General features: G+C 40.8%; 1 protein-coding gene across 1 annotated transcript in view; it reads left to right on the forward strand.

Moving 5' to 3' along the window:
- Positions 1-21,269, forward strand: part of LOC144628961 (uncharacterized) — a 45,064-nt gene that overhangs the window by 2,777 nt on the left and 21,018 nt on the right. Inside the window, exons 2-18 of the mRNA XM_078487086.1 lie at positions 228-436; positions 3,960-4,246; positions 5,300-5,594; positions 6,945-7,204; positions 7,945-8,210; positions 9,674-10,021; positions 11,480-11,698; positions 12,482-12,636; positions 13,540-13,655; positions 14,329-14,532; positions 15,104-15,294; positions 15,799-15,991; positions 17,563-17,740; positions 18,599-18,754; positions 19,576-19,770; positions 20,231-20,411; positions 21,057-21,180. Coding sequence (XP_078343212.1) covers positions 228-436; positions 3,960-4,246; positions 5,300-5,594; positions 6,945-7,204; positions 7,945-8,210; positions 9,674-10,021; positions 11,480-11,698; positions 12,482-12,636; positions 13,540-13,655; positions 14,329-14,532; positions 15,104-15,294; positions 15,799-15,991; positions 17,563-17,740; positions 18,599-18,754; positions 19,576-19,770; positions 20,231-20,411; positions 21,057-21,180 — 3,577 coding nt within the window. The remainder of the gene's footprint in view (positions 1-227; positions 437-3,959; positions 4,247-5,299; positions 5,595-6,944; positions 7,205-7,944; positions 8,211-9,673; positions 10,022-11,479; positions 11,699-12,481; positions 12,637-13,539; positions 13,656-14,328; positions 14,533-15,103; positions 15,295-15,798; positions 15,992-17,562; positions 17,741-18,598; positions 18,755-19,575; positions 19,771-20,230; positions 20,412-21,056; positions 21,181-21,269) is intronic.

Genomic DNA, 21,269 nt, shown 5'->3' on the forward strand with positions numbered 1-21,269 from the left:
ATACAAGGGGATCCATGGGATCTTCACCACTTATTGGAGAAAATTCAAGAGATAGAAGTTTACGGGAGCACAAAACATGCAAAGCCCTTGCTATCCCTTGTTTCTATGCAGTCTGTTTGCTGGTGTCCACTGCCAAAAGCCTGTAACCAGTATTAGCTTGAGTTAAACTTAGCCTAAATTCCATAAAGCCACATTTTAAAATCATGTATCAATTATTTTCTTAAAAGGAGGATGAAGCATCCCTTGCTGCAGAGGAGAGGGAGAGAATGCAACAAGCGAACAAACTGAAACAAGAAGCTGAACGACGCACCAAGCGACTGGATCATGAGGGTGTCGTGGCTCTGCTGCATGAAGATGAGGAGTGGGACGAGAAAGCAGCAAAGAAAGCCAGGCATAAAGTCACAGCTACAGACCTTATACAGGCTCTACGAACAAAGTAAGGCACTCTTGCTTATAGCCATTAATAGCTGCATCGATTAATGGAGGTTGGTTGCCTGGAATGTCTAGGGGCCTCACTTTTAGCAGCCATCCCCTAGACTGAATAATGTCCCCATGGCTGGTATGGCGCTGCTACCCAGCCATGAAACCCTATGCAAAGGAAAATGAAAACGGGCACCTGTCACACTGATCTATCAGTGGAAAAAAAGGGGGAGGGAGGGGGGAAGAGCTCCATGAAAAAAGGTTTTTGGAACGCAATGCTGGCTGAAAATCTCCTCACACCGTCGAGATATACACACCAGTGCGCATGCACCTCCAATCCAAACTCAAACTGCTAACCCTATTAAAGCTCTTTGTTGTTAACTCCTTTAAAAGTGCAGTTAAAATACATTATGCAGTGATAGATCCAGAGGTGTTTTTACAATTGGGTCTGAAGTGAAGATGGAATTGAAGATAGACACTTAATTTGCTTCAAAAGGGGTGGGGGCAAAGTGAAGATGGGTGGGCCCCCTTATTCCTTTCTTTCTCCAAAAATAGAGATGGTAGGAGGGGTAGGGGGTGCATGAGGCAGACCTCTCCCTTACTTTCAGTTCAGCCACTTATGTGGGTCTTTCTTGCCATATGCATGTACATACATGTGTGTTGTACAGTTTACAGTGATAAACTGAAGTCATATTTCACTACATTTTTTTTAAAACAGTAGCTTTCAAAATTAAATTGAACAACTGATGAAGGTTAAATTTTGAAACAGCCAAGCACCTAAGCATAGTGCTACTTGAATTATATTTCATCCAAGTTTAAATACCTTATTACATGAAATTTTCGCGACACGTTAATTTCGCGATTTTGAGGTGCGCATATTCCGCGACACTTAAATTTCGCGATTTTGCGAAAAAATTGTATTTTGAATCCCTTTAAATTCGCGTTTTTGAGTTAGACACAATTTACAAAAAAAAACAATTTAAAAAAAAGACACAATTTACATTTCCTTGGCAATATTATTTAACATGCCCTTGAATTAAATAAAAAGACTTCATCAAAGAAACAATAACGTCAAAATTAACAAAAACGCAAGGGCGGGACTAATTCTCAGCAATAGCAACAACAGAGCAGTTCTCACAATGTCTACAAGTAGCATGCCATGCTTGTACGTGCATGAGTTATTGTTTTTGAGTCAATTGACGACAACATCCATTTACATTGAAAATCCTTCCTTCAGTAGTACTTAGCTTATTTTTTAGTGCAGAATGCACTATTGTGATGGTTTGGTGGGTTGGCGTTTGCTAAACCCCTAAACCACTAAACCACTAAACCACTAAACCACTAAGCCACTAAACCGCTAACGCGGTGTAAACTTTTAATCACCAATTAATTAATTAATATCAATTAATTAATTATTTCTGTAAAGGGGGAGGGGATGGAGAGCACCTGACCGTGTGCCCTTGGTAAATCGGGGAGTCCATTACGATACTTACAATTGAAGAACTCAAGGTATATATTTGTTTCAGAAAGCACTATGCTCTCCTTGTGGTACAATTCTTTCTGGAAAAAATACTTTGTGCTAAACGCATGCGCAGATCAGTCTTCATCACGAACATTGCGTTTTTCTTCTGCAGAAGGATTCGTGTAGACTCCGTGGCCCCAAGTTAAAACCACAAATTAATTGAATTAGACAGTAAGGCGTCATAGCAGATCATGTGAAATATTTCTTGATATGGCAATGCTGTTTTCTTAGAAAAGGTGATCTAGCATCTCATAATTAATTGATAACCTGATAACATCTGTGTTATAATCAATGTCGCCTTCTTTGCAGAAAATAAATCACGTTACCATAAACATCATGTTACATCCGTTTTTGACAAAAACAAAAGTATGTTACATGTTTTTGACAAAAACAAAAGTATCTCGTTTGCTGTTTCAATAACAAACTGAAATTCAAGCTATCGAAAATTAAAATAACAGTGACGTGTTTAGAAATTTTGTATTAAAGCCTAACGTGGTGTGCTTTTCAATGCGGTTGAATTCCTGTAGAATCCGTGGCGTTAATTTAATTAGACTTAAAAGGCATCACAGCGATCTGCGAGAAAAAAACAACAATATCATGTTACATCCGTCACTTCCTTTCCTTTTATTTGTTCTCCATCGGTTGAACTAACCTCCGTTTTATTTTGTAAAACCTCTGCCGCTTTAGTGTTTGAACATGCTTTCGTGACGGTTCCGACATTTCTTGAAAGAAATCTTCACACTACGTGCTTCTCGGCTTCATGCTTGAGTGAGCGTGTGACGTGTTCACAGCGCTTTCGTAAATCGTAATTAGGTATGCAAAAACTTGCACCGGGATTTTCGGCGTGAACACCTGATAACCAGGAAACAAATATCCTAGCTGTACTGCGTTTTAAAAACCCTTTCGAAAAAGATGTTTTTTGATTAGATTTGTTCTTTAGTTTTGAGAATCGTCTTTCGTGCAGTTTAAACCGTAACTTAATTAAATTAAACAAATGTCATCGATGTCGCCGTAAAACAAACAAAAAACAAGAGTTTCATGTTACGGCATTTTCAAGGAAAACAAAAGTATTTTGTTACAAACGAACGAAAGTGTCGTGTTACGTTTGCAAAGATTAACGTAAGGAACACCTAGGAAAGAATACAAGTAGCCTGTGAACAGTTTTTCCGAAAGTAAAGTAAAGCAAATAAACACGAACATATATAAAACATCATACTTTCAATTGTTCCATATTGCATTCTGCACTTACCAAATCATCGAGATTTTTTATTGTTGACATAATGTGAGTCACTTAATTTTCGCGTCAGGTTATGTTCGCGACATTAACGTGTCGCAAAAAATTCATGTAATAAGGTATTTAATAATAATGGAGATGATTGTCCTACCTTTGTGTCTTAAAATTTGTGGCTTTGTACATGTACAGCCGGGTGTTCAAATCTAAAATGACCATTGTTAGAGTTAACTACGGGTACTTCCTGTTTTAGCATTGGTACTTGTTTATAGGGGTGAAAATGAATTTGGGCCACACCCACAAGGACTCCTTTCAAACTTTCAGATGATCACCTCATCACTTTTATTTGGACCCCCCTCCCCCCTTCCCATTAGTGGGCTAGCCTGCATCGCTGGTGGTTTTTTGGGGGTTTAAAGCAAAAAAGCATGCACAAGCAAGTGGCCAAGGTGCGACAACTAGCGGCAAAGCTGCAGGGGGACTGAGGAGGAGGTTAGGCCCCTTGTGGCTTCGCTGCTTGCTTGCTTGCCTGCTTGCTTGCTTGCCTGCTTGCTTGCTTGCCTGTTTGCTTGCTTGCCTGCTTGCTTGCTTGTGGCTTCGCTGCTTGTGCGTGCTTTAAACCCCAACAAAACCGCCAGCTACGCAGGCTACTAGTGGGCTGACAAACGTGGCCAGTATATAATAATTAGCTAGGCTGTGTGAAAAGTATTCTTGGCAGTTTATCTTAAGTTTGTAAAGGAGTTTAATTTTATTTTTTATATAACTGTTTGAAATTATATTTTTATACAGATACGAGATCCTGCGTGACAAACTTCTTCTGGAGATGTTGAGGCATCACATAGGAGAAGGCATGTGGACAGTACTGTCTGAAGATGAGCAGCACGAGCGCTTCATGCAGCTTAAAATGCGTGTTCAGCGATTACGGAAAGATGGCAAGTTAGATGCCTCCAACAGCTTGCCAGGAGCTGGACACACCTACACGTCCAATCTGCTGGCATTGATGGGTTTTAGCAGAATAGGAGAAGAGGTGCTGCGTCTTGAAGAGTCTGAGAAAATCAAGCAAATGGAGAACGAAGGTTAGAGCCTTAAAGAAGAGTAAAGAAATGCAAATCAAGGGTTTACATGTAGAAGGCATCAACAAAAAATTCCCAAGAGTAAAATTTCCATGACTCCCACCAAATCATTAGAAACTTCCATAAACTTGTCGACTCAGGTAGCTGACCTTGGGACCTCGGGCTTTTGACATGAGTCTCCTCTCTTATCTGGAACAATGAACTTGCCCTTTTGGTTAAGACAATGGGGATGTGCAGTGGTCTAAACATCGACTTTGAACCCTGGCCCAAGTCATGTCATTGTGTTGTGTTCTTGAGCAAGTCACTTTACTTTCACAGAGACTCTGTTAACCTGGTTTTATAATAGTGTATTGGCAAATTAAATGCTGAGGGTAACCTTGTAATGGACTAAAATTGTAGCATCTCATCCAGGGGTGATAGAAATACTCCTAGTTGCTTCTTGGTATAGAAACTGGCGCTAACAACAGGCCTGGTGAACCACCTATCAGGGTCTCAAAGGGGTTTAGGGCTCCAGGGCTCTGGGCTAAAAAATGCAGGGCTCAAGGGCTCCAAGACAAAAATTTCAGGGCTCCAGGGCTCCATATCATCTGCATTCGTGCTCTGGGCTCCACTATGGTCTACAATCTTTAGATATAAAAATTATTTTGCAATGCTAAATCAAGTCCGCAAATAAAACGTCCGCAATTCCGACCAGTTTTTTAAACCCAAGAAGACGGTTATCATGTCTCCAACTATTTAAAAGTGGATTGAATATTTAACTTGAATATCACTAAGATCAATAATAACAAAGTTTAACAAAATGCAGTCATAAAACAAGAAAAAATGCAATTTGGGATCGCAAATAATCAAATTTCAAAACGCTGGGCTTTGGGCTCCGCGAAAAATTTCTTTGGGCTCTGTGCTCCACAGCCAAAAAAAGATCAGGGCTCCAGTCAGTAAAATGATCGGGCTCCGGGGCTCCAGGAACCCCCCTTTGAGACCCTGACCTATGCTTGAAGGCAGATTTCACTTTTTACTTCACGTACCAATCATTCTTTTGTCATTGCTGTTTCTTAGGAAAGACTAACAAGGAAATAGAGGAAGAACTGTGTAAATTACGTGAACAAGCCATGCAAGGCCAGACCAAGAGCGAAGAGCTACTAATAGACCTTGAGAAACGCTATCATCAAGACAAAGAAAAGATATCATCTAAATTGAAAGGCGCTAATACCAATACAATGGCTACAGAGGAGAAGCTTACAGAATATGGTCTCTTTGTCAGAGAGCAGTTGCGTGCTAAAGAAGAAGCAAAGTTTGAGAGTGCAGCTTTATCTGTTGGGATTGCAGAACGAGTGAAAGCTCAGGTGCAAAGGTGAGGATGCGGTAATTATTATTAATTGCTCATTGTGACAGTCATCCATATAGAGTTTTAAGGTAGTTAAAGGGTTACTCTCCTGCCATTAAAGGGTTACGCTTCCCCTACTCTCCTCCTCTCCTGCTGTTACTGTCCTGTGCGATTGAGGTGTGGGCTTGTGCCTACTATGGTAAATATCTCTCCCAAATCGATAGGTTTTGCAAGCGGGCTTTACGTTATGGTTATACCAGCAAATAACTTCACGTTTATGGAACAACCTACCTGACAATATAAGAGGAGCGTCCTCTCTTAGAATTTTTAAAAATTTACTGAACAATATTAACCTGACCACCGAGGCCAACTGTTCCTGTAATCTTTGTATCGATTAGTTTACATTTTTAAATCTTATTGTCTGCGTAGTTTTTAAATTTTTATAGTCTAGTTTTAAATTTTAAATTTTAAAGTCTAATTTTTGTATTTTTATTGAATAGATAATCATATTGAAATTTTTTTTACATTGTAATTTTTAGAATACACGTTCACTTTTAAACGAGCCCCTGGCTCATTGGTGACATGTGTCTAAATAAAGTACTTACTTACTTACCTTACTATACACCCATAACTGAAGTAATACGAACCATCATCGATCCTTTTCGCGCCATTGGACGCATAAGGCCTATACAGTCTCTCTCCAGCGGGAGCGGTCCTGTGCTGCTTCCGGATCCCATTCCAGGTCAGGTGCAGGGACTTAAGTTCTTTCTCGGCCGACCTTCGCCAAGTTGTTCTAGGCCTTCCCCGTGCTCGCTTTCCCTCTGGTGTCCAGAATAAACCTTCTTTAGCCACATCCCCCGATTCTTTCCTCAACACATGCCCAATCCATCTCCATTTCCTGCGGGTTAAGCTCACCATGATGTCCTCTTGTTTACAGATGTTTCGTACTTCCAGGTTGGATATTTTTTGTGGCCATCTTATTCCCAATATAATACGGAGGATATGAACCATAGATAGGCTTTTATGAGATAAGATAACTACTGATAGTACTCATCCCCTTCACGAACTGCTTCCAACCCAGAGATCAAGGAGTCTTAGGACAAGGGGACATCCTTACATTCTGCCAAGTGTCAGAACTGAACGCCATAAACGCTGTTTTGTGAACAGATGCCTTTTCAATTTTATCTAATTGTTTTTCATATTTTTGTAATATATTGTAATTAGTTTTTATAGCAGTAAGTTACATGAAATTGTAAGCCAGACGTATGTTTCTGACATGTTTCCGTTGTATTCATTCATAATAAAGAATTCTATTAATGCACATATTTATGCACATAGAAAAAAATAATACTGATTGCGTCTTTTTTGTTGAACCAGACCAAAAGACGATCGCAAACGTCAAGAACAGTTAGGCAAGGAACGTCTACTGCACAGAAAAGGCAGAAAGTTACCCAGGAACTGGAAGGGAGAGGAGTTGAACTTCACTACACCAGGCGACGCTGGTCTAGTCGATGTGCTGGAAGATACTGTTAGGGCATTGGAGAGGAAACATGCCATGGAACGCGAGCTGCTTATTTACTTCTTGCAGGGCCGGGAAAGTGTTCAAGCTCGCAGTGCTGCCAAGAAACTATCTGCAGGTACAAAAAGAACAAGTTGTAGTTGACAAAATGAATAAAAAAAGCAGAATGCTTAGATGAAAAACGCTTTTCCAAACGGTTGGCAAAAACGCACCAACGTGTTGACTGCTGGTCTGATGGTTTAACAACAACAACAGCAACAACATACATTTTATTACCAAAAGGAAAAAATAGAGTTAAATTAAAAACGTATATTAATACAAAAACTGGTTAAATTTACTCCGTTTAACTAAAAAGCATATCAAGCTAAGTAAAAATAAATGATATTCACATGATTTGCGTATCTCTAAGCGGTACTGCAAGTTATGACCAAGAATGAGAAGCCATGTTGTTTGTACAAGACTTAGGGATGGTACATTGGGAGATTTTGCAACTCAAAACTCTTTTCTGCGAGGCTGAGACTATCTTAGCCGTGTAAAAGAAATTAAGATTTGGAGACAGTGTCGCGAAAAACTTGGAGATGTCGAGACACTTGAAATTTGACTTAAATTTCGCAAGACGCACAGTTTTTGAGAGAGTATTTGCCTCCCCTATAAAGAGTTTGTAAATCTAATTTAGACTACAGCGTGAGAAAAGAGATGTTTTTCCTCAAATATTCAATCTCCACCTTTACAAAACAGACCTGACATTCAATCCCGGAAATTGTAAACACAAGTGCTTATTTTGAAAACGCTCTTCCAAGTAGTTTATTATCAAACAAATGTTATTTGGCAATGACAATGACAATGTTTTAACTTTAGATGAGCGATCCAACCAGCTCCTTGTGTTAAGAACTCAGCAACAAGGATGGCGAAATCAAAGTTCAACTGAACGACTAGTAAGCAAGGAGCGACATTATGCCATCCTACAAGAGGCAGCTGGTCTGGTAGTTGAGGACAGGCGAGCAGACATGAGAGTGTGCCGGGGAGCATCCCCTGATGATTTGGAGGTGGCGGCAGATATCATGGCCGACCTACAGCACCAACACGAAGTGGAAAGTCAAATGCTTCTTTCACTTCATAGCAAGGTAAAGTTGCGACACCCCGTTATACAGTCGAAGCTCTCGTAAGCGGATACCCTCGGGACGCGAAAAAAGTGTCCGTAACTGGAGCTGGCCGCTTACGAGAATGGTTCTCGTAAGCGGCCACTTGAGGTGTAGGGGAAAGATTGCCGCTTACGGGAGCTTGCCCAGCTAACAATAACCGGACGAACGTGGATGACGACAAAACAAGCACTAAAATGTGGTCCTGTAATTACTGTAAAATCGTTGTCACAAACGGTGATGCGAATTTGATTGATAATAACAAGATACAGAGGTTCTTAGTAGGATTTTCTTTCGGGTGTCCGCTTACGGGAGCTTAAAAACAAAGAAAAAGTCTAATTCGTAATCTCTGAAAGTGTCCACGGCCGGTTAAGGGAATGTCCGCTTGCGAGAATGTAAAAATACAGAGTTTGTATGGGAGTTAAAACGGGGTTTCAAACAAGGTGGCCGTAAGTAGAGCTGTCCGCTTACGAGAGTGTCCGTTAAGAGAGCTTCGACTGTACTTTATATAAGAATTTATTAAGGCTGAAATTTGCGAAGTTTTAAGAATATGTAAGAAATGAACCCGAGGCTGAGATTTTGAAAATAATTTAACTTTGTGTGTTAAAAATTTGTAAATACAATACAGTTATATGTATTTAACTAAGCCTTTTAAAATTCTTCATTTCTCTTAACGGGAAAACTAACAAACAAAACGAACAAAGCTAAACGAAACAAAAAAAACACACGAAAAAGTCTGCACTAGCCGATGCTAATGACATTTCGATAAACAGTACATGTTATAGATGTATGGTATACAGCACAAAAGACATAAACTAAACCTATAATCTAAGAATATTCACAAGAATATTTCTATCTTAATCTCGGCAGAAAAATACAAATATTTCCCCCTGGGCCGGAAAAATAATATTCTTATACAAAAAAGAGTGTAAAGTTAGTTTGTCGCGAGATTCGTGCACTGTAAAATATTAAGTCACTTTTTAAAATCAATGTTGTGTTCAGCGTCGCCATCGTGGTTGCTAAACTCCTTAATCATCCCCTAGTTGACAGTTTTCTATATTCTTAATACCTCACTGCTTTAGGTAAAGTCTGTGTCCGAGCCATGAGGCTCATACAGCCGGAGCTTATCCCGGTTTCCGTAGCATTAAGCGACTAGGAGTATTGCTACTCCCCCCTGGATGGGATGCTAGTCCATCGCAGGGTTACCCCCCAGCAGTAAATTCGCCGGTACCCGTTTGTACACCTGGGTGGAGAGAGGCACTGTGAGAGTAAAGTGTCTTGCCCAAGAACACAACGCAGCGCCCCGGCCAGGCCTCGAACCCGGGCCGTTCGACTCGGAGGCGAACGCGCTAATCATTAGGCCACCGCGCCTCCCACTGCTTTACAATGTACTAATATTGCAGAGAGAAATAAGACATTCATCACCATGTTTTTCTACTGTTTCTCAGGACATCCAAGAACTGTTTCGTCTTCGACAACAGGAACATACATCATGGCAAGAAGAACTATTCGACGGGATATCAGCCGTCCTTCTTGGCACAGAAGAAAACGTTTCTCAAGAAGATGAACTTCTCAAAGCTCTTGAAGACAAATACGACGTGCTCAGAGACAAACTTCTTCTTGAAGCTCTGGAGAAACAAATGGGTGCAGCGGAGTGGGCGAAACTCTCTGAGCAAGAACGACAGGCGCGGCTAGCTAAGCTCAAACTGCAAGAGCGACGTTTAAGGCAACAGGGCAGGTTTGATGATGCAGCAGCTTTGTTGGGTGAGGGTCTCAAGAATGCTGAGACGTTGCAGGTATTACCCCTAGAACAAATTTAAATAGCGAGTAGTAAATTAGATGGCAAGCTCGAGGTTTTTAATTATAAATAATAGTGTTTCTGTCGAGGAACTATCGGCTGATAGTTGCCCGAGGAAATTTGATTTTCTTAAAAGGATGATAATTGGCGAGGAGCTAAGCCTCAAGCCAATTATCAAAAGCCGTCAGCAACCGAGGACAACCCATCTACAGTCAACTCTCGCCTTGCGGACAGCCCGCTATTGCGGACACTAGGGGTGTTTACCATTTACAAAAAATTTCCGGAAATTCCGGGCGGAATGTAAATGGAACACGACTTTTCGGCTCGTTCCACTGGAAAATTCCCGAAAAAAACGGACAACCTGAAAAGGTAGTCCCGTTTTCCCGGTGGAAACTTCCCAATGGAAATTCGTGTTCCATTTACAGATTTCTCGTCTTTCTCACCAGTCCCAAGCCTTTTTCACAGCCGGGTCTCACGGCTCCTCAACTAAAATGGCGGGTCAGTCTTATGTATAAATAAAGTTCTTCATGGTTGAGTTTTCAGGGTTTAAACGATTGCTCTACTCAAGTATTTGCATCAGTTCTACAAAATATACTGCATCACGATAAATGGTAGGTAAAATTTGTGCCTGAAGCCAAGCTCTCTTTGGGCAAAGCAAGTATATTAAATTCATCGATCGAATATGCTGACAAAAAACATTCAAAATAGCGTTACTATTGTGGCACAGGTAGCGTCTCATGAAAGTTGCAGCCGCTGCAAGGATACTTTACCCATAATCTTTTGAATTTATCAGATTTTCCTTGTCAACTACGAACTTTATGATTTCATTCATCACGGCATTTGAGTATAAACATCTTTCGCGGACGATTCGAGGGAGCAACAGAAACTGAACAGAGAGGAGCCTGTGAACGAATGAGACCCGTCTAAATGGAACGCACTCTTCCCAACGGAAATTCCCAACGGAAATTTTCCGAAATTTTTTTGTAAATGGTAAACACCCTAGCTATTACGTACGAAATCCAAATCCCTGGCGAAAGAGGTTTGCCTGGAAATGACTCTCGCTATAACGGACAAAAAAAGGTCGCCCCGAGCGTGTCCCCTTTAACGGGAGTTGACTGTAATTGTTATAGCAAAACCTAGCGGCTGATCTATTTAACACTTAATATCGCTAAAATTGATTTATTGAAGGTTATGATCGATAAAATTCAGCGAAAAACTAAGTGCGCTCCCCGAGAGCTGTCTTAACGATCGGCAGACAGTTCCTGTGTAGCCAATCAGATAATGCGTTTTGCCAAAAGCTGGTTACTGACTAGGTTTTGTTGAACACTGTAAGACGCTCTTTTCATTTAAACCAAACCAGTTGCAATTCCTTTAATTTCTAAATCAAAGAGTTAGCTCGCAATCTTTTGAACTACTATCTTCAAACTTATTTTCTTTTCATTTATTTTCTGTGAAGGCATTGTTGGGAGAAAACCGCCAGCGTTACTTGGAGCGGCTGAAAGAACGGTTAGAACGGCGCCAGAGACGGCAGGAGGAAGGACTAGATCCTGACGAGGAAGATGAAGAGGCGCTGAGGCTACTGAATGAAGAGGAAGCCGCCAGCACTGGAAACATCCTGAAAGACCTGCAAAACAGGTTTGACGAGGAAAAAGATGCCTTGCTGCGAAGACTACAGGTAAGCTATCTGCTTTTCTGAAAGAGCTGTGTGCAGTTGAATCCCGATTTTGTAACCTCCAAGGAAAAAAATTGATTTTAAAACGAGAGTTCGAGAAAGAGAGGGTAAAATTGCAGTGTTATACTTTATAGAAGAAAAATCAAGGAAAACGACTTTGGTTCGAGTTATCAAAAACAGTGGATGTTTCAGTTGTTACCGGCGATGTATATGTTGTTCTTCACCCCTGTACAGGCTTTCGTTTAAGTGCCATATGAAACTGTTGCTTGAATAAATTCTTGTAGTGCAGAGTCCCAGGTTTTACTAAGCCTTAGTAATGCGATAACAGGCAACATTTTCCTGTAACCTGTCGCGCAGCAATGTTGCAACGTAAGATGTACATGTACTACCACCCATGTTGCAAAATTGTGGCAACTTTTTCGCACAAAGTTGAAGTCTTCTCTTTTTCGCACAACATTTTGCAGCAATTCTCAACTCGCGTCGTAATATGCGCAACGTTAACAACGCTTTTCAACTTGCAGTGCGATATTGTTCAGTGCTCCGCCATTTTCAATGCCATCGAAATTATGACAACTGTATGGTGAAGCGAAATCTTATTGCATTGCAATACGTCGTGTTACTGGAAGTCTTTTTTTTACCTTCAGCAGTTTCACAGTGATCTCTTTCGTTTAGACGTGCTCCGCATAAAATATAAGACCGAAACCCTTAAAGGCGTGGGTGACTAGTCACTTGGCAGATAGACTTAGTGTTATAAAGTTACATGTGTTTCTGTCGTTGTTTTCCTAGGAAGAACAGGACCGCCTGGCAGCAGAAAAACGGCGTCAAGCTGAGCTTGCTCGTCTCAGACGAGAGAAACGACAAGCTGAACGAGAGGGGCGATTTGACGAGGCTGCGCTGGTGCTGGGACTGGCAGAGAGGAACAGACAGAATCTTGAAGAAAAGTGAGGATAGAATTTAAAGACCTCCCCAAAAAGAAATCTTTTTTTCGCCAAATGTTTCCCCCATTGGCGAGTTTCCGCAACAAATGCGAAAATCAGGGAGGTGTGTGCGCGAGCAAGTATAGGGCGCTTTCCATTAAGCCAAACATTTCAAAAATTTAGGTCGGAAGTCAAATAAAAAGGTACGTTTCGGTTCGGAGTGACCCGAATATTCGGGACCACCGGTCCGACCACCGGTCGGACCGAAATTTACCGTTTCATTTTGACAAACTGTTCAGTTGTCCTACTTTAGTTCAGCAGCTTCTCAAAGATTCGGGGAACTGGGGAAAGGAATGCAAAATGGAGAGGACCCTTCCACTTGGTTGGCCCAGATAAATCGGAAAATGTCGTTCCATCTTACAACGGTCAGTTCCAGTTGGTCCGACCGGTCGCACTTTGAAAATGGAAAGCACCCGAAGAAACAGTGTCTAGACGGGCTGTAGTCACGTGCGGAGAATTTGCACATAACTGTGCAGTAATTGGCTTGTTTAGTCCTAAGCACGTGCTGTTATTGGCTTTTTAATTGGCTGAGCGGTCTGGAAAGCCAACAAAAAGATAAAGTGCAAAGGCAGCCAGCTGTCATTTCTTACTGCCACAACGCTGATTGGCCAAGAAGTTTGGAAAGCCAATAGAAAGACAACCTGAGTACAAAGACGTATTTCGTCACGTGTTTAACCTTCCCCGCCGCGAGATAAACGATAAAACTTTTTAGATTAGACCAGAAATAGTTTGTTTTCTTAAGAAACTCGTCGCTTAATTTTGGGGAAGTGGGTGACACCAACACGACATGTGTTGCATGATTTAAAACTGCCGTTAGTAGTTGCCTGATGTAACGTCACTGTTCTGTTTACTTTTCTTTTTCACCAGGTTACGCCGTGATCGAGAACGTCAAGAGCAACTAGCGAGGGAACGGTTAGCGCGGAGAAAAAGGCGAGGAAAACCTGAAGAAGAGGAAGAAGAAGATGAACTGGACCCCGAAAAAGGTTAGTTACTATGCTTGTTGCTTTCAACAAGCATTTTGATCTCATCTGGTACTTATTCCTCACTCCTGAGAATTGCCCGAGCCCGCGGACATCGACGTTCCTAAGCAACAACAGGGACCTTAAGCAATGACGACGGCGACGCCGAGGACAACGCCCAGTGAAAAATGAATTTATTTTTTACTCGAGAATCTCGCGATTATCCGGATGCAGTCTTTGTATCGATTGCTTTAGAAACTAGCTTCAGCTAAATATGTAAAGAGAGAGCTCGACCCTAAATGGAAATACCAAAATTTAGCTGTCGTCGTGCATTTCACGTTGTTGTTTTGCAGAGAACAGCCGAGAAATGTGTCAAAATACAAAACGCATGTGCAGATGTATTTTTTGTGCTAGTTTGCTTAAACTCCCTAATGTGTATCCTCGTGACGCCATGGCGTGACTAAGGTTGCGTTACCTTCGGTTAAAAAAGAAGATCTGAAAACTCTTTGAGTGCTTTAACACAGAGTCAGACATCAGATCCGGATTTTCGGGGGACCTATATGTCTTCTCCAATTTTTTGCATGTTTCCATTGACTTTTTCGAATAACAGTTATTTTCCAACCGAATTATTGCTTTATCATTAGTAATGCTGCCTTGATCGAGTACTAAGCCAAACATTATTTCTTTTTACCGACAGATGACATTCAAGGCTGGCAGGATGCCGTGCTGAAGTCACTGGAGAAAAAAAACAGAGCAGAACAAGAATTCCTGATGGGTTTACTACAAGACGAGAGCAGCGTGGGGATGAGGGAAGAAGCGAGAGCTATAAGCGAAGATGACAGACTAAAACGACTTAGCGAACTTAAAGGAAAGAGAGAAGAGCTTGATTTGGGTGTTAAAGGTTAGTTTTCTTTGAAATTTCAACAGTTGACAAAGGTTTGTTTTACGCGTGTTCAATTCTATCTACGCTCAAGAAGCGCCCCAAGGTTCGAGCTATACAGAGATCCGCGTAGTGACTCTGATTTTTGATTGATTGTTATTTTCCCGCGAAAATTCAAATCTTAGTAACAACCCATCAGACACTGCGCGCCGATCTCTGCAGAGCCCGTCCCAGGAAGGGTCCATGTTCCCATGTTTCCCCAAAAAATTTCCTTGTATTTCTTTGTTCCCTAAAAGTATTTTGTCAATTTTTGTGGTCCCTGTTCAGAAACACAGTTTTTTCCCCTATTCACAACCTTTTTCCTCTTGTTACCTTTTTGCCAGTTATTTTATCCCCATGTCCCCTTGTTTCTTGAAACCCCTGGAAAGAGCTCATCAGTGTGGAACTTTTTGGCTCAAATTCCCGGGGCCACTCGAACGGCCAAAAGAATTGAGCACCGCCACGCGACGAACGGCGGCTAAAAACCTGTGTTCCCAAATCTTTGAGTGAATTGTTTAATTTTTAATTTTTGTTTTCCTTTGTGACTTTTTAGCTGATCAGTTGCTTCACGTCGATATCTTGGACATGGCGGCAGCTTACAAGTTTGAAGTTCAGCGCTACAGAATGACCAGCGAGAAGGAAACTGATGTGAATGATGAGGAAGTGACGGTCTCCATTATGGCTGATTTACAACAACAGCAGGACAAGGAAAGCGAAGGACTCCTGGCTCAGCTTCAGGAAAAGGTTACAAAGACAAGTTATACAAGTGGAAAAGTTTTCACATGCTCCGAAATGTGAAGAACAATGACATAACATTATGTCCCGTCCACATATAGACGGTGTCGTTCGATTTTATATGAAAAAAGGTTTTCTTTTGACATGTCCACATGTAAACGAATCGATTGAAAACGATTGTTGTTTTTCACTGAAAAATTCATTTTTTCCGAAAGGTGGACAGTTATGGAGAAGATTGCAAACATTTTTTTTATGGGCAGTGTAAACGCTACGAAGGCAATGTCAAGTCATTTTTAACGAGAGAAATTTTATCTGTTCCAAATTTTTGCTTTCAAGAAACGAAGGTTAGGCAAGTCTTTATAGGAGCTATCTCATCAGTATAGAAGTTTTTGGGTTCGATTTTCAGATGCCTCTAGGGCGAGGAAAAAACTTGGCTGCCCCTGTAGAGAGAGAGGGCTCTTGACTCAGGTTTATAATTTTTTACTCTGAATATTCCTTTCTTTTACTCCAAAGAGCCAGCCAGAACTATCTGCCCTGAAACAAAAGCAAGAACAAGAACGTAAAGACGAAGTCGTGGAGAATGTAGCTACAGTGTTGTTGGAGTATGACGGTACAGGCTCCGATGATGAGTTGGTTAAGGCTCTTGATCAGAAGTATGATGCGCTAAAGGACAAACTGTTATTGGAAGCTCTTAAGAAACAGCTTGGTATGTCTTCTAGTGATCGACATGTAATTTCCTCTCAAATATTTACAAAATGTTGGGCTTGTAAGTTATGAGAATAGAGGACTTGGTAAGTGGGCAGAAATCCTCCCAGAAAATAGGGTATGGATTAAACTCATTAAGGCCACCTAAACACCTTTAAAATTCAAGTTTGCCATCACATAGATAAGAAAGTAAAGATTATGGGGCAATAACATTTTCTTTCTTCAAATGCGTTCATTTCCAATCTTTCAATATAAACATTTCGAACACGAACTTTTTGCAACAAAATTTGAAATTGTATAACGACAGATAAGTATTCCTTGTTGAGTTAGCCAATGAGAGACCATATCCAATACGCTGAATAATCACTTGATAGATAAAGTCCGTTTCAGATAGCTAATCGAGAGCTTAAAGTGCCTATGAAGTAAAAATTAATTAATGCTCATTTGAAAGACTTTTACAAATAAAGAAGAATGGCGTTTACCGTTGAAATATCTTCTTTCGTTTAGGAGATATTCACGTTTTTGTGTTATGCAAATGAGGAAAGTGATGACGTCATAAATTGTTCCACTAAAAGATAGATCACAAAATCAAGGATATCTCTAAAAATATAAAGGTGATATTTCTGAAACTTGGCATCAGTAGTGACCTCCCTTAAAGGTGCAAGATGGCTCATACTATGACATAACCATGGCAACACTCTTGGTTCCAGGCTCTTTCTGACATAAACAAAATATCTCAATTTGCAACCCTTTAAAGTGGGACAGAGGGTCCAGCTTGGAACACACATAATGCCCTATTACCCTAACTCTCCTCATTAGCTTGTTGGGTGTGGATCATCTTTGATTAAGCAAAAACTGGGGATATCAGTATTAATTAAAATAGGTATTTGCAGCAAAACTGTTGCCATGGCAATGGCACGACAGGTGTCATTTTATGCCGTTTGTGGTGTACATTAATCGTGCCAAGTTTGAAGAACTCAGCTCAAATATTCCAAGAGATATTCTTGATTCAATGCCTAATCTTTTTGTGGAACAATTAATGACGTCATCACTTCGCTCATTTGCATGATATAAAAACGTAAATATCTCTAAAACGAAAAAAGATATTGCAAAAAGGAAAACGCCATTCTTCTTTACTTTGAAAAGCCTTTAAAATAAACAGCAATTATTTTTTACTTCATAGGCACTTTAAGCAGCGACGACGGCAACGTCGACGACAGCGTCTGGTGAAAAATGAATTTATATTTTATTCGAGGATCTCGCGGTTTTCGGGACGTATTCTGGTTAATTATCGGTTTAAGAACTAGCTCCCACTGAATATTCAAACAAAAAAATTAGCCGTCGTGGCTGACGCTGTCCAAAATTACGCAGAATGTGGTCATTTCACGTTGTTGTTCTGCAGAGAAATGTACCATGAATAAAAACGCACGTGCAGAGTTATTATTCTGCTCATTAAACCTTTTGTTTCGTGACGTTCTCTTGGCCTTGCCGTCGCTTTTTTGCGTAAGCTCTCTATTTGGTGCTGGCGACAACCTCTGATTTCTTTAATTTCCCTATGATGTTTTAATTCAGGGGATGCTGAATGGGCGGCGTTGTCAGAACAGGAACGCCAGAAGCGACTCGTCAAACTCAAGTTAGAGGAGAGACGTTTACGCAAAGAAGGTCAGTTGGACGAGCTTCACAGATTGCTAGGAGAAGGATTTGAAATGGACGCCAATCTCAGGAGGCTTATGGGCGAGAACAAGGCCAGGTATGTGTGCGGTTGTTTTCAGTGAGCAAAGGATTTGTAGTTGTTTGAGGGCGAGATATATAACTTGTCTTAGCGGCCGTTGTGGCGAGATTTGTAAATAGACTTTGTTTTTTGGTTGTCGCAGTTTACTTGAAACGTGAAATCCCAATATTACAGTTCTTTACATTCAGGTTGTTGTGTTGCCACTAGCTTATTTTGAGATTGCTGTTTGCCTTCAGAAGTTAAAAGTCAAAAAAATATTTACAGTAGTGGAAACCTAAAAATAATGGTCTAGCTTTAAAAATGACTATAGCAAACCACTAAAGATGGAATTATCATGAGTTATACAGGCATGAGATTTCAAGCAAAAATTGAAACGTCTGGCAGACGTTTTCAAACTCTGACCATGTGTGTTGGATAAATCGTTTAAACCTGATTACACATTGCTCTCCTTTGAATGATTCACTTAATATCTTCGCCTTGGTGTTCAAGGCACATCTTGTACTGTAAATGAGCGAAGCTATTTAAAAGTCATAATTTAAGCTCCGTTATGGCCACAAATGCATCAAAATCGCCATGATAATGCCCCTTTAAGCGACATATATAATCGCACCACAACGCAGCATTTTGTGGTTCAATAAAAAACGCAATATGTGTTCATTGATCCTGAAATTCAGATCAATTAGTAAATGTAATAGGCAAAGGCTTCTTTTGTGTAACTGCAGAAACCATACTTGACATAACATGAAATGTAGGCAGAAAAATACTGAGGCAAGTGACTCACGGGAAAACCTATCACCAGTCGTTTAGAGCGTTTCTAGTGACACCGTGAGTCCAAAGATGTGTTTAACAAAGAGTTAACACTGTTATTATTTACAGATACGAAGAGAAGCTGAAGGAACGTTTAGCGAGACGTAGGGAACGCCTGGCTCAAGGTCTGCCTCCAGATGACGAAGACGAAGAAGACTTAGAAGATGGTCAAGCAGAAGGAGAGGTCACCGATGTCAAAGCTATTCTGGAAGATTTGGACAAAAGGTACATTAAGGATTATATGATTTAACTCGCGCCGAAAAATTCTGTTCTGATTACGTAGCACCACACGAATCCATGTAGCGTCTCTGATTGGTTGATACTTTCGCGCGGAAATTCGTAACCAAGCAACAACCAATCAGAGACACTGAACGGATGACTGTAGAGTTACGTCATCAGTCGTGAACCCACACGCTTTTTTGTTGAGCGGGAAAAGAATTGAGCGCGGGAAAATATGCAACGTTTTTCTTTCTTTTTACAAACAGACCTTAAATAAAATTGTACTTTTAGCATCTGGACATTTTAACCCTCCACAATGCTATAGGCCATTTCCAAGTAACCCTTTGCCTCTGCTTTAAAACGAGTCTACGTGCGAAACCATTCATATGAAAATGAGTTTCACCTACAGGTCCATTTTAATGCAAGTCAAACTCATTTTCATTTGAATGGCTTCGCACTTAGACTCGTTTTAAAACAGAGGCAAAGACTAACTCGGAAATGGCCCATTGCCGTTAGTATTGCTTGAAGTTTGGTGTCTGACGGATCTCTATTACAGTTAACAGTTATTGAGCGTGGTGTTTTGACAGAGCAAATTTCACAGCCCAGCCACAGTTTCAGCGTTAATTAGCTGTATAGTTCAACATTTAAACTCTCCCTATCTTTAATCGTGCATTTCCTATACTCAGTTCTTTTTGGAGAATTTGTTTCTCAGTGAAATCGTTTTCCATGAGATAATCAGGTCCTTCTTTCTCATAACATGCCTTCTTCAATTTGCTATCAAAAGGCAAAGAGAATTTACGAGTTCATCACTGCTATTCCGTCTGTAGGTACGAAGAAGAGAAGGAAGCGCTTATGCGCAGATTGCAAGGCCAAGATGAGCGATTTATGAGCGAGAAACAGAGGCAGGCAGAACTGGCTCGATTGAAACGAGAAAAGCTAAAGGCCAAACAGGAAGACAAGTTTACCACAGCCGCGCTGGTACTGGGGCTGGCGGAGAAGCAGAAGGCCGCTGTACAGGAAAGGTATGATCGTTGACTCGGGGATTTGACAGAGAAAATGCGATCAAATGCATTGTTCTGAAATTTAGAGCTTATCATTTCTATGAAATATAGAGCTGCGTTGTAATCGTTACATTGCCAGCATTTTATGTTCAGATCTCCCTCAGGAAATCTTGAATGTTCCTTTGAACAATCTTCAGGTTTCTTCGAGTTTCACATTTCTATGTGATTCGTGACTTCGCTACAATAGTTATTTTGCTAAAATGTTCTTCAAAAATTCTTGGAAGTCGTCGCAAATTATTCAAAATTACCAGAAACATTCTTTTGGACAAGCTTCGGAAATTGCTCGGAAAAACGAAATTTTCCCCAGCAAATAGGTCGAAGTTGAAGAGAGGAGTATTTGTAGTTCCATATGGATGTTGAACCGTTTAATTTTAATAACTTAAAACTAGGCTTCCCTCAAAGTAATCTTTTCTTTTTCAAGACTTCGTCAAGATCGTCTGAGACAAGAGCAACTGGCCCGTGAACGCCTCGCTCAGTTGCGTGACCGCAGAAAGGCCAAGCAACAAGAAGCCGAGGATAAACTGGTGACTGACGGTGACATGAGTGTGTTACAAGAGGCTGTGATGAAAGCACTGGAACACAAACATCAAGATGAGCGACAGGTAAAATTCAGAAAAATAAAAATCTCGTTTTTCCTTAGGGGTGCGATGATTTTTTTTAGCGTGTTGAAATTCGGACCGCCTGAGCGGTCTGGGTACTTGTCAAGCCCTCGCTGTGGTCATTGTGTTGTGTTCTTGAGCAAGACACTTTACTCTCAGTGTTTCTCTGTCCGACCAGGAGTAAAGGGGAACTGGTGACTGGCATACCATTAAGGGAAAAGAACAATGCCTCCCCTGGAGAAACCCATACAGCCTTTGATGCTTAGTTCTTGACGCCACAAATATGATACTGGTTCTTATAACGACCTAGACTCCTGGTTGGCTTCTATGTGCCCCTCAACTGGGACGTAACGCAGCTCTTTTCCAGTAATGTGTGACAGCAGAAGTCACCGGACTCCTAATGCAAAATGATTGGTCCAGTTAAATTGTTACATGGGAGAATAATTGCACTCGACTCCACTTATTCTTATGATTTCTTTTTTGGCTCTATCTCCGTTATTTGTTGTTGTTTCAGTTGATAAGAATCACGTACGTGAACATATTAGGATAAATTTCTTGGTTGAAAACAAAATTCTCCCAAAGAAGGTTAAAGAAAATGTATGAAAGAAGTAAAGAGAATTTTCATGTTCATCGTGGGTTTATTTTCAGGCTTTACTTGACGCTCTACAACAAGAACAACCGGAACTAGCCGAGGCTGCGGCAACTATGACACAGCAACAGCGAGAAAACTGGCTCCAAGAGATAAACAGTAAAATGAATGCTCTTGATCCAGGTATGGCGTTAGTTATTTTTGGCAAGAAACCCAGTGTTAGTCAAAGAACAAAAGTTGTCTTTTTCGAGTGTTAGGCCCAGTATTCGTCA

Source organism: Oculina patagonica, chromosome 10, assembly GCF_052425735.1.
Source record: "Oculina patagonica isolate OP01 chromosome 10, crgOcupat, whole genome shotgun sequence".
NCBI lineage: Eukaryota > Metazoa > Cnidaria > Anthozoa > Scleractinia > Oculinidae > Oculina > Oculina patagonica.